At 30.3% G+C, this 14,397-nt stretch overlaps 1 protein-coding gene across 38 annotated transcripts in view; it reads right to left on the reverse strand.

Moving 5' to 3' along the window:
• Positions 1-14,397, reverse strand: part of LOC115212820 (cytoplasmic dynein 1 intermediate chain 2) — an 82,041-nt gene that overhangs the window by 16,741 nt on the left and 50,903 nt on the right. For 18 of the 38 annotated variants that reach the window (XM_036503760.1, XM_036503756.1, XM_029781553.2 and 15 more), the window contains one exon: positions 7,598-7,684. The exons of the other annotated variants lie outside the window; for them this stretch is intronic. In XM_036503760.1, the coding sequence (XP_036359653.1) occupies positions 7,598-7,684 (87 nt within the window). The remainder of the gene's footprint in view (positions 1-7,597; positions 7,685-14,397) is intronic. 38 annotated transcript variants of the gene reach the window in all.

Below are 14,397 nucleotides of genomic sequence, written 5' to 3' on the forward strand. Positions count from 1 at the left end.
TTATTAATACAATTACTTATATGTAATACACACTCTTGCACAGTTACATACACATCTAAAGTGTTATATGTGTGTGTGTATACACACACACACACATATATATATATATATATATACACATATATAGACACACATATATACATACATATACACATATATACACACATATATACATACATATACACACACACACACACATATATATACATATACACACACATATATATATACATATACACACACATATATATATACATATACACACACATATATATATATACATATACACACATATATATATATATACATATACACACATATATATATATATACATATACACATATATATATACATATACACACATATATATATATATACATATACACACGCATATATACATATATATATACACACACATATATATACATATGTATATACACACATACATACATACACACCCCTTTGTTTATGTGTTATATATGTGTGTGTGTGTGTGTGTGTGTGCATACCTACACAAACGTGTGAGTATACATATAAATATATATAAACACACATATATAAACGTGTGTATGTGTTTTTGTGTGTATGTGTAACACTTCCGTAAGAAAAGGGGTGACAATGATTTCAAAGTTTCAGTCTGTTAGCCTACTTCAGACTGTCTGAAGAAGTCTAGCAGTCTGAAACTTCAAAGTCACTAACATTCATCACTTTAATATTAAGTTGCCTTTATTATAACATGACATAAAAACAACAATATATATATCATCATCATCATCGTCATTTAACATCCGCTTTCCATGCTAGCATGGGTTGGATGATGATGATGATAATATATATATATATATATATATAATACACACACACACCACATGTACACACAGAACACTACAAGTAATTTAAAAATTAATCCTTAGAATGTGGGGAAGTGTGTAAATGTAACAATAACAGTGGGAGAGAAAGCAGTACACAATTTTGATGAAATTTTACTGCAAAATCTGTAGAATGGACCTTATTTCAGTAATAACTACAATAAAATAAGGTCCTTGTTGCTGTGGCAACACAGTGCAGGATATAAAACTAAATGTATTTTAACAAATTTAAGATTAGGGGGATTGGGGAGATGGTAGGGAGAAAAAGTTGGTAGAAGAGAGAGAGAGAGAGAGAGTGAGTGTGTGTGTGTGTGTGGTGTGTGTGTGTGTGTGTGTGTAATGTGGGAGAAAATGTAAAGGGATAACAAAAAAAAAAAAGGAAGAATAAGAGAGTAAGAAGAGGGATAACAAAGGAACTATGAAATATTGGAAAAGAGCAAGAGGCGCAAGTGAAATATAGAGGAAGACGAAAAGAGAGCAAGGATGAGTGAAAAAGGAAAAAGAACAAGGAGATAAAGAACTGGGGACATGATGGAATGAAATGTGTAAACTGAGTAAGTGTGTGTGTGTGTGTGTGTGTGTATGATGTAAAAAAGGAAAAAAAAAGAAAGAGGGATTAACTAATGGAAGGCCCTACCCCCACTAAATTCTTGAAATGGAATCATGAAGATTGACTCTTCCAAATTAAATAAACTTAAAATATGGAGAATATAGTCGAGTCAAATTGATGAAGATTGAAGCAGCTAAATATGGTTTGAAAAAAATAATGGACTGGGAAGATAAACTATATGCCAACATAGAAGACGGCAGTAGGAAATAATAAACAATTATTATAAACTTACTAATAATTAGAAGGACCTTAACCTTCATGAGAGGGGAGTATTTGAACAAACCCAGTCAATGTTTGGTACCAATATTACTAATCTTGGTGAAAGAAAAAGTAGTTTGCTCCAAATGTAGACTAAATACCACAGTATTCAAGTGTACTTGTAAGTATAAGATTTGGGGGTTTTGTTTAATGTTACTGGCTCTCAAAAAAAGCTGAAAGAATTGATGCCAGTGGGATTTCAATGTTAAGGGATGTTAAAAACCACTTGAGAATTTTTCTGGCACTATCATATCAGCCACCCAGTTGCTTTAATTATAATTGTTTATGATTAAGCCAGCAATTTTGAAGAAAGTGGGTTAGTTGATTACACTGACCCCGATATTTAACTGGTACTTTATTGATCATGGGAAGCTAAAAGGTAAAGCTGACTTTGGCAGAATTTGAACTTAGGATGTAAATCACTGGAACAAATACTGCAATGCATTTTTCCAAAGCCCTCATTATTCTGCCAGTTAACCACTTCAATAATAATAATTCTTTCTAATTTTGGCACAAGGCCAGTAATTTGAGGGGAGGTTGATGTAATAACTCCAGAGCTCAACTGGTACTAATTTATCAACCCCAAATAGATGAAAGGCAAAGTTGACTTCAGCAGGATTTGAACTCTGAATGTAAAGAGCTGGAAAAAATGCTGCAAGGCATAATAATAAAAATCCTTTCTTCTGGAGGCACAAGACCTCAAATTTGGGAGCAGGGGACTAGTCAATTATATCACCCCCAGTGCATAACAGGTACTTAATTTATCAACCCTGAAAGGATGAAAGGCGAAGTCAACTTCAACGGAATTTGAACACAGAATGTAGCGACAGATGAAATACCACTTAGCATTTTGAACAATTCTGCCAGCTCACTGCCTTAAGGCATAATTGCTTATGCACAAAGCCAATTGTTGAAAATAGAAGAAAATCTTCAGATGTTTTTAACTTCAATGTATCAGTATTAGTTATTTTATTGATGAGCACAGTAGGAGTCAACACTGAACACTGTGGGAGTCAACACTGACTACTGAGTAATGGTGACCACATTGAGAAGATCAGATTTTTTAATACAAAATCTGAAATTTACAAAGAAGGTAAATGGAAAATCATGTCAATCATGACCTTTGTAACAATGATAGCAGCTTTTAAAACACTAGCAAGAATCTAAACTGGATCACATATAATGGTTATTTGCTGAACTTGCAGTTCCAGCCAGCAACATGATAGAAATTTTGTTCTGACTAGATGTAAGGAACAAATTTCCTTTTATTGCAAAAGGAAACTACAGACAAGTAAAAAGTTAGCATTTTACTTTGCAATGTATATTTTGTCTCCAGAAGGATAAAAAAAGTACAGGGATTTGAAAAATGAGGCACCAAGACAGAGCACTAAGGATTACTGTGATGTATATGGTTCTCTGTTGGTCAAGGCTTACCATGCATATGCAAGCCATGAAAAAAGTCTTTTTTAGGAAGAACAGTAATTGCACATTTCCCTTCTCTATGACACTAACATCCAAAGGAAAGGTAACTGACTTAGGCCAATACAGTTTGGAACTAGTGTTGTTGCAGGCCTTGCTATCAGAATGTAAAAAGTTGGAATATTCTGCAAGGGATCTTGTCCAACTTTCTAACAGCTCCACTACTGTACTACCTAGACTTTTTTTTTAACTCTGCATGAAAGGCTAGGTTAACCTCAGCAGGATTTAAACAGAGACTGCAGAATTAGAACAAATACCATGAGGCAATCTATCCAATGCTCTACCAACTCTGCTAATCCACTGCTTTTACTACTACGATAATCTCTCTGAAATATACTAGTCACCCTATGTTGATAGTGAATAACTTAGTCAGCATGTTAAAAAGTTCAAAAGATCTGTTTTATTTCTTTGAAAGCTATATTCTAAGGATCTGTTAACAAATTCAAATCTTATAGATATATATGATTGATCCACTAGAAACATTATACGTTAGCATTTATAGAAAAACACCTGTAACATAACTAGTTTTTATTTCCCTACATAACAAGTGACTGAAGCTTCCAGAAATAAAATTGTAGTTTTAATAACTAATCAACTAATAATTTTCATGTGTGTATGTGTGTGTGTGTGTGTGTGTGTATGTGTGTGTGTGTGTATAACTGATATAAAGTGGTAATGTATAAGTAGAGATAAATTCCCAGAGGAATAATTAAATATGGGGGATAACTATACAAAAACTAAAATTCTAAACTGACAGTTGTTGACAAAACATTTATTTGCCTGCCATATCAGATTCTAATTAATGTAGAATTTAAATTAAAGGTAATGAGAAATCAACGGTATCAAAATGTTTGAGTTATAAATGGGGATGTGTACTTCAAATTCAAATTTTATAGAATTTTGGTCACTTTTCAAATATCATGCAGACAACTGATAGCAATGGACAAATCTTTCAATACAAACGGTACATAAAAACAATTCTACTAGCTACAGGAAAACCTAAAACATTTTTAGGAGGTTTTAAAAGGTGAAAAAATACTCAATTCCCAAAAGTGAAAAAGAACATGATAAAATGAAGGAAAAGTTAATTTGTAAGAAAATTTCCTGAAGAAGACTTGTAAAATCAAATACTGGCAGTGCTGCCAATAACCTTAATTCTTTATATTGTTACTAAGGGTTTTTATGTCAAACTGTTTATACGGGTTGATGAAATAAAAACCAGGAATATGGAAACGCTGTCAGTTAAACCAGTTGGATAGACTATACAGTTAGTCTTCATTTCAACTAGTTATGTAATAAATTTCATTTCATATATACATAAAATTAATAATATTAATAATCTTTTCATGAAAATTCATTTAATGTTTGATCAGATTTCTCCAATGGTTCCAACTGATAGTCTGGGATTGAAAGGAGGGCAAAAACAAACCTAGTTAGATTAAATTGCACTGCAGAACAAAGTTTTCTCCATTTAATAAATTTTTTTAAAAATTAAAAAGAAAATACATTAAACATAGAAAAAAAATATTCCTAAGGTAAAAAAAGATAAAAAGAAACAAACACACACATTTAACCAAACAAAACTGACAAGCATGCAATCTAGTTTTCCTTATATTCTTGAAATGCATATCCTTCCAGTTGGTATATGGTTATTATACAGTTTAGTCAATATTATTTGGCCATATCCAGAAAAATATATTTCATTATAGTAGAATTTAATACCAAAAATACCTCAGTAAAAACATCTGGCATTTGATATGCCTATATATATATATATATATATATATATATATATATATATATATAATTATTATAGAAGAAACAAAATATTCTTTCATAAATGTTTTATCTGGACATTAGTAATGATTTATTATCGGCAATGAAATGGTAATTAAATTTACATGTTATATACTTTAAATTGAACAGTATTGTTGTTGTTGTGAATGAGCAATCACAATATCAAATAATATTTATTGTGCTATAAATATGAAAATATCAGTTCAACAAATATTGAAGAGTAGTTACTAAAGGTCATTTAAAAAAAATATAACTGCTTTATGAGTTTTTGTTTGTTATGGAATGATATAGAAATTAAGGTGAGACAATACATCGTTATTAGTCTACCTTAATGAATCTAAATTACCTGGATTTCTAACACCTAAATGTATAAGTGTACATAAGTATGTATAACTTTTGTGTGTGTATGTGCGTATTTTAAATAGTTCAATTAGTAAGATCTCTTGATTATCTTCAGTATAAGAGCTAGGACCAGCTAAGACATAGAATATATGTTTTTATTGTATTAGCACGTACATAACAAAATTTTCAGTAATCTGTGTTAATACAATAAGCATTTAAACCAAAAGATAAAAAAAAATATATATTTTAATTCTCAAAAGGGCATTATTTCAAAATATAAAATAAAAATAGGCGTCAAATGGTTACAATAGCAGCCTCTCTGGATTTATTAACTTAAAAAAAAAAATCCATTATGTCAGTTTTTAGATGTAGGGAAAAAATTTTTTTGATGAAATAATGTAACTAATTGATTTTTGCTTTTAATAGAAGCTTTAGCTATGAAGGCATAATGCAGGATGATTGCAGTTATAATATTTAATTTGCAAGAACTAATGCAAGACAGCTTTTCATGTTTAACAGTAAATATTTTTGTAAGTCCCCACAGTAGTTAGATTTTATAATAAAAGGATTAAAAACCAATTAAAATGAAAAACAAAATTAAAACAAAATAAAATTATGTCAAGCAAAACACAAAGGTAATGCACAGGTGCAAAATGAAATTAGATTGCAAACAATAATGAAAATAATAATAATAATAAATAAATGAAACAAAAGATAAATAAAAATAAACAATTTTAAAACATTTACAACATATATATACATACATGTATATACATACACATACGTATGCATACATACATATATAGATATATATACACACATTAGATATATGTATATACAGACACATATGTATATATACAGAGATATATATTCATAAATATGTATACAAACAAGCAAAAACAAAAAAAGTCTATCAACTCCAAATCCAGAAAGCATGCATTGTCATGCAAATCATGTCCAGGCAGACTGTCCAGTGCCAAGAGTGGTCGCAGATGGTTTAAGCCTGCATTGCGTAAGTGAAAGAAGCTTTTGTTGTTGTTGTAGCTGCTTGGTAATTTGCTTTAGTTTGTATTTAGAAAATTAACACTAATATCACAGCAACAACCTTCATAAATTCTTGAAGATTTAGGAAAGAGAGCAAGAGAAAAAAAAAAAGTGTCTCGTTTTATTTATTATTATTATTACTTTTATCAGACGCAAAGCTAGTGACTTGAAGAGCAGGCAGGTCAGTTTGGGGAGCAGGCAAAGAATTCTGGGAAGAGTCACATATTTGTTCATTAAACATTTATAATTGGATTGGTTTATCTCATATTTCAACTCTAAACATCAACACATCCAGATATACATATACACCAACATGTATGTATGCATGTATATATATATACATATATATTATATATATATATATATATATATATATAAAAGCCACCATGTGTTTTATATGGGAGAGTGTTTAGGAATGTGTTTTTCATATTTGTATGTGTGTGTGTTGGTGGGTAGATGAAATAGCAAAGAATAAAACATGGGTGGGTAAGGGATGGAGAAGAACAGTGTTATAGTTAACCAAAATCGGTTATGCAACAAATGAATTTAACATGTTTGTGAAATGTGTACTGACATTGTTGCCACAAAGAAACGCACCTTCCTGAAGAAAATACATGCAAAGTCAACACAGTTGTAATGTATATATAGATAGATAGAGATTTACTTCATGTTATAAATATATATATATATATATATATAATATATATATATATAAAAGCCACCATGTGTTTTATATGGGAGAGTGTTTAGGAATGTGTTTTTCATATTTGTATGTGTGTGTGTTGGTGGGTAGATGAAATAGCAAAGAATAAAACATGGGTGGGTAAGGGATGGAGAAGAACAGTGTTATAGTTAACCAAAATCGGTTACGCAACAAATGAATTTAACATGTTTGTGAAATGTGTACTGACATTGTTGCCACAAAGAAACGCACCTTCCTGAAGAAAATACATGCAAAGTCAACACAGTTGTAATGTATATATAGATAGATAGAGATTTACTTCATGTTATAAATATATATATATATATATATATATATATATATACATACATATACATACATATATATATATATATATATCATGATACGAATGTGTTACTAGCAGATGAATCATGCTAGACTGTAAAGCATGGCAAAAAAATACGACACTGTAGGCAGAATAAAGAACTAGGGAGGCAGGTAATACTGGTTCCTACCTTCGGCAAATTCATCGTCCCATTCCAAATTGGGGTATACAAACTTTGGGGAACCGATGCGTGAGGAATCAAAGCGTGGAGACGACCCTGCTCGACAACAGCCATATAAGGAAGGAAAGGACAAGGAGTCAGAAAAAAGGGCTTCCAAAAAAAAGCACCCAAATATCTTATTTTATCGAAAAATATCAAATCTCTAATGAAATTTTGAAGGAAAAAAAAGTCATGTGAACTTTTCATCAAAAATATTTGTATATTATGATTACAGGATGAACACATTAATGGATTTAAAATACTCATTGTTTAACTTATGAATCAAATTTGCTGTAGTGGTTAACAAGAAAATTAATAGAGCCCCATGTATTCACAAAGAGAGAAACATGTCTTTCTTATGAACACTTACATATACATAATTACATATAACAGTAAACAAATATTTTACAGATTTTTGACTTGAAATATCATCGTTATTACTTTTATCATTTTTTTAATTATTATTATTTAAAAATTATTATCATTGGTATGAGCATTATTAGTATTTACTGAAGAAATTACATATTCTTTAAACACTAGATTTTTGCAGTAATATTAGTTTTTCTTTTTAATTATTTTATGCTAGATATATTATTTATGTACCATTTATAATCTTTCTTGGAGAAATCATTATCATTTAATGTTTTCCATGTTGGCATGGATTGGACAGTTTAACAGGGTATGGTAAGCCATGGAGCTCCAATGTCAGCTCTTGGCATAATTTCTATGGCTGAATGCACTTCCTAATGCCAACAACTTTCCAATGTGTACAGGGCCTGTCAGCACTGTATCAGACCAACAATGCAGCTGTGCATATTTTCCACTACTTGCACTCTTTTATAAACCAACCTATCAATTCAATTTCACAGAATACAAACACATCCACCAGACATCAAAAAGGAGACACAAAATTGCTTAAAGCAATACAGTGGCAATGATGTCTAATAAGTAGTGTCAGATCCACACCTCATTTAAATCTTACAACTTTGAGAGAATATAAATGATAGAGGATCTATGAATATTATATGAAAGCTGATTTATATTTAATACTGAGGAATAACACATTTTATTACTAATTAATGCAAGTATATCATTTTAGATAAAAGATTTTTTAATTATTTCTCTTCATAAACTGCAAAATATGGAAGTTTTTAACATATTTTTGAAAGATTAATTAAATTTTCAAACTTTATTCCCTTGCATATTACCAAAATAGAGGGATTAATGAACATTAAACAATTTATAGCAGGGCCGTATAAAAATAACTTATGATTAATAATTTTAAGAAAATAGAGGAATTCATTACTTAATTATTTTAAGTATCTATGGTTTTATAAAATGGTAAACAACTCAATTGGAATGAAAGACAGGCTTAATATTCCAACCTTAAGCTCCTGAAGATAACATGTGATAAACATTATATATACTTGTATTTGATACTGTAAAATATATTTACTAAGGTGAAAATATATAAATGAAAAATATAAAAATCATTTCTTATGCATAAAATTATATGAACAATACTTTGCATTAACCATTTATAAAATTGGCTGTTGTGTTGTTTTGATTTTGATTTTTTTTCTCTTCCCTAACAGGTTTTACAAACAAATATATAACAGAATATGTTATGTTGTACTCTTCCTAACACTGAGGACCTTTCTTAAACAACAGTAAGTCAAAAGTATTTCACTAATAAACAATAGAAATATTTTATCTAAGGTTGTGTATATAAATCAACTTCTCAATATGCTAAACCATCCTAAAATATAATTACAATTTATTAAAATACCTAGAGTAATATGGTTAATTAATAATGTTATCTGGTTACTTACTCCACCTCACAGTTTTCTTTTGAGTGATAGTTTCTTTGTTTACATAATTTACTAATTTCATTTATTTCTATTTAACTTCTATTCACAGTTTTAATCTAAGCTAGTTTTACTCCATACATACACACATATACTTTGCTCCTTAATTTATACTTGTTTTTCTATACTAGTACTTACTAGATGGATGCTTTATGGCTGAATACCTTTACTGTCTCTAACCCTTACCTGTTTTACAAGTAAGGGCTCTTTTTATTCCACTACTTTGAGAGTACATAGCTACAGGCTGTAACATCCACTGGGAATATAAACATCCAATCTCATACAATGAAGGAAAAATGACAACACACATATTCTATATTTATATGAGAGACTTCTGTACAGCTTCCAATTCTACTGATTCTATTCATAAAGCATTAGTCAGCCCCAGATAATAGCAGAAAACACTTGCCTAAGGTACCACATGGTTGAGAAGCAAATTTCTTAAGCATACAGCCATGATATCATATATTTCCTACACATGAGAAAACCAAATAATCAACTCTTTAAATACCAAGCATAACTAGTAACAATTTCATTAAGTGAATGTGTGTGTGTTTCTTATAGCTATGAACCCCTTAAACCAATTATCTTTAAGGGACTTGACAATGCTTCTTTGAAAGAGTCCATCCTCTGCAGTAACACTCAAGACTGAAAGCTAATGAAACACTCATTGGTTTTGTAGTGCTCCCCCTGTCTACAGCAATAAGTTGTTCTTACTTTCTGAAATTTATTTACAGTTGAGTAGACTATGCCATTCGAAAGATAAGTATTTGACTATAGACACAGAATAACAATATCAAATTGCTAAATAGTTCTTTCTTTCTTCACACACACTAAGGTCTAGATTATCTGACTATTAGAATAGCCAATTTGATGAACTTAGAATAAAATTGAAATATTAAATTAGAAATAATAATACTAATAATAATGTTAAAAATCAATAATAACAGAAATTTTATAAGAGATAAAGAAGCTGAAAATGTTGCAATAATTATTTAGTCTAATAGAAACAAAGGATTAAAAAATATGTGTCCAATATTCTAAGTCGAAATTATTATTATAATTATTATTATTGTTGTTTGGGTTTGTTTATATTTTGAAACAATAAATCTACTCAATCCATATTCCAAAATTGATCTAAGTCAGAATTCATAAACAATGGAAATAATATATACAGGAAAAGAAAAAGAATAAAAAAAAAACTAAAAGTTAATAGCAGTTTTTTTTTTAAAACTACGTATTAAATGAGAATTTTTGGAAGAAGCTCAGATAACCAGAGATTTAGATAAAAAGTAAAATACATGATTGTGTGTATGTGTGTATTTTTGAAGGTACCAAATGATCTTCAACAGATAGCCAATATGTATGCACACACACATATAAACGCACATACATATATATGAACACATCTCTCTCACTCTCTCTCTCATGTGTTTGCATGTGTGAAATCTTAGCCATCACTCATAAGTGAGTGTGACATGGTAGCATGTACCATGCTTACACTAACTGTTCAAGGTACTTATGTAGTCACAGGCAAAAACTGTTATTCTCTCAACCATCCCAGTCTTGACCCTGTAGAACATCAAAGATGTGAAAGCTAGGGGAAGAGACAGCTGTACTAGCTGTCAGCTGGTACTCATTTTCAGTCGGGCAGACTGGAGCAATATGAAATGTAGTGCCCTGCTCAAGGACACAAAGCTGTCCTGTCTAGGAAATGAACCCACAACTTTACAACCATGATCTCAACACCCTAACCAGTAGGCCCCACAACCATATACATACAACACACTATATATATATATATATATATATATATATATATATATATATATATATATAGTGTGTGTGTGTGTGTATATAAATGCACTCACACACATGTACATACAAGCATGTAATGTGTCACAGTTAAAATCCAATTAGCATGAATGCAATTTTATCTTAAAATGTAAATTTTAAAAAATTCATTACAAACTGAATAAAGGATCTTCAATAATATAGGATCTAAATGACAATTAAGAGGTGGTGTGAGCATGAGACAGGAATGGAAAATGGTGTGATATAAACAAAAGCAGCGCTGCAATGAAGCTAGTAATAACATCAAAAGGTTATGGTAGTGATGGTGATGAGAGTATGATGGTGATTGTAACACTGACAATGTTTGTTGTGACTAGTTAGTTATGAAACTGTTTTCTGGCAAAGAAAAATAGTCGGCTGTATCGACACAGTATATTACTGGTACTTGTTTAACTGACTCTTAGGGAATGAAAAGATAAAGCTGACCTTCAGGGAGAGGGTTCATATGGGGTGTGTCACAGACTAATAAATAATGGAACTATATACACTAAAGAATATAAATCATGAGCTCTATAGTCCCAGATGCCACCACCATTGTTATTATTATTATTATCACTAATAATTAACTTAGTAATAATAATAGTAATAATCTAAAAATAAAAATGAGCATGAAAGATGATATGCGAAAATAAAACAAATGAGAACATCACATGCATTTGCAAAAGAAAAAACAATAATAATGAAATAGTAATAAAATAAGTATAATATCATGCAATTTGGATTGTAAGGAAATTAAAGTATTAAAAATAAATGATTTACTATTAAACTATTATTTTTATATCATGTAATTATAATTGCATATATTATCAACATTATATTATATTAGGAAAGAGAAGTGAAGTGAGCAGATACAACTTGTAGACTTCCAGACTGGATATTATATTGTACAGTAGTTAAATCTATACACTGTTATTTCCAATCCAAAACCCTGTCTGGTTAACTATTATAAATCCTCTTCCTTCATCTCCAGTCAATAATATAATTAGTGTGTGTATGTGAGAGAGAGAAAACTCAATTATAAGAGTAACTGCCTCGTTTCAAATGACTGAGGGTTCATCACTGCTATCTTGCATATTATTTAAGTGCTAACAGCAACAAGATACTTGATAAAGAGAACAGGGTTTCTATTAGTCATCCAAAACAATTTCACATAATACTATCTCATTTAGCAGAGTATAGGTAAATCTGCACCAGCCATGGTAGAATCTAACCTCACACAACTGTAAACAAACAGACCAGTTGCTAATTAAAAAAATTGGTATTATATCATTGACAAATTCTTACAAATTTGAACATAGCATTAACTTATCTATTCAATCGTTGTTGTGACTTGTGAGTTCAATAATAAGCCTTCTGGATCACAGAATTTAGAAACACTGACGGTGCATCTACATTCAAGTCTTACATATGCTATCCTGAATGGCTTCAATAATATTGCTTCTAACCTGCAGTTGCCTCACTGAATCAGACAAGTGAAAAGCTAAAGGTCAATTTATTGAAGGCAGCTCTACAAAGGCAACAGCCCTTTCCTTCAGAAAGAATGAGTTAATGTTTGGTATAAGGTTTAAAAGGTTAAAAATAAAGAATGGAAAGAAGCAAAATTTGATGTAGTTCAAATTATAGTGACAATTAGAATGTTATGAAAGATTAAGTCCATTGCAATAATGGATGAGTGGCAAAGAAGGGATATAGTACAATAATGGATCAACGATTGAACATTTTCAATGGGGAGAAACATATTGCTTAGATTTCTCATTACAGAAAGCAAAAGTCTCTGCTAAATCTATTTAGGGAATATAGTCTGTTGCTACTCAAGACTGAACAATTTCTTGGTAAGCTTACAAGGATGGCAGGGGTTCACAGAAGTGTTTCTAACATCTTTTTGTGATAGCAGATCCTTTAAGTTGCAAGCTGATCACAAGAACAATTATCAAGTTGTAGTCCTTGCCCCCAGGCAAAACAATCACTTGCCTTTTGATGTCACTAAAACCTACTCTACTGACAGATTCACTTTGGTCCTCTTTCTGAATGTCTAGTAAGAAATGGAAAGAATATTGAATTTGAAAGGAGAGGCCATACAATTTCATATGAAAGACAGAATATAAAGTAAGAAAGAACTGAAAGGATACATGTACTGTTCAATGAGTGACCTTAGATTCCTCAAGTGGAGTATGTAAGAAAAACTATATTGAAGTTTAGTCAAGTCATTCATGAACTCACAGGTCAACAGAACTGGGAGTTTCACTATATAGTATTTGTAGTTTAAGTAGAAAAACTGATCTGACTGGGGCTAGTTTGCCAAGCAATAAGTAACTTTTCTTGGCTCTCTGATGACAAACAGCACCAACAGTGTTGTGAGGCTTGTAGGTAAAGAAAAACAAAATGATTTTAAAAGAAACATAGCAAAATATCGGATCTAGATATCCAATAAGTTATTAATGTCTTCAGAGACAACCATAAGCATTATTAACAATAATTTAATTTCCTTACATGATTGTAATCTATTTAAAATAAAATATATGAATACAAAAAATATGCTTCACCACATAGAGAAAATAACTCATTTGAAAAGTTCAACATGCTAAACTGTGCCAAGTGAGCAGCAAGTACACACATAAGATTTTATATATATATATATATATATATATATATATATATATATTATATATATATATATATATATATATATATATATGGGGATTTACAAATGGTAAGGAATAAAGGAAATACAAATTCAGTGAAGATACCATTATCAACTAAAGCAAGTTTAAGGAAATTCAAACTTGGAATTTAATTACAAAAATGTGCCTGTTTGTATGTGCATATATATATGTATGTGAGTGTGTAGAAAGTTGAAAAGGAATACATGAGTTGATATATACGGAAAAAAAGTCAAGGTAGAAAATGCTAAAATAATTTTATAAAAAATATTTCAGTACCATTTAACATCCTACTACTATCATGGCACTCACACATTCTTCTACCTTGACTTTTTTGCCATATATATATATATATGCACACACAAACTTACATTTGCACACACAATGA

Source organism: Octopus sinensis, linkage group LG6, assembly GCF_006345805.1.
Source record: "Octopus sinensis linkage group LG6, ASM634580v1, whole genome shotgun sequence".
NCBI lineage: Eukaryota > Metazoa > Mollusca > Cephalopoda > Octopoda > Octopodidae > Octopus > Octopus sinensis.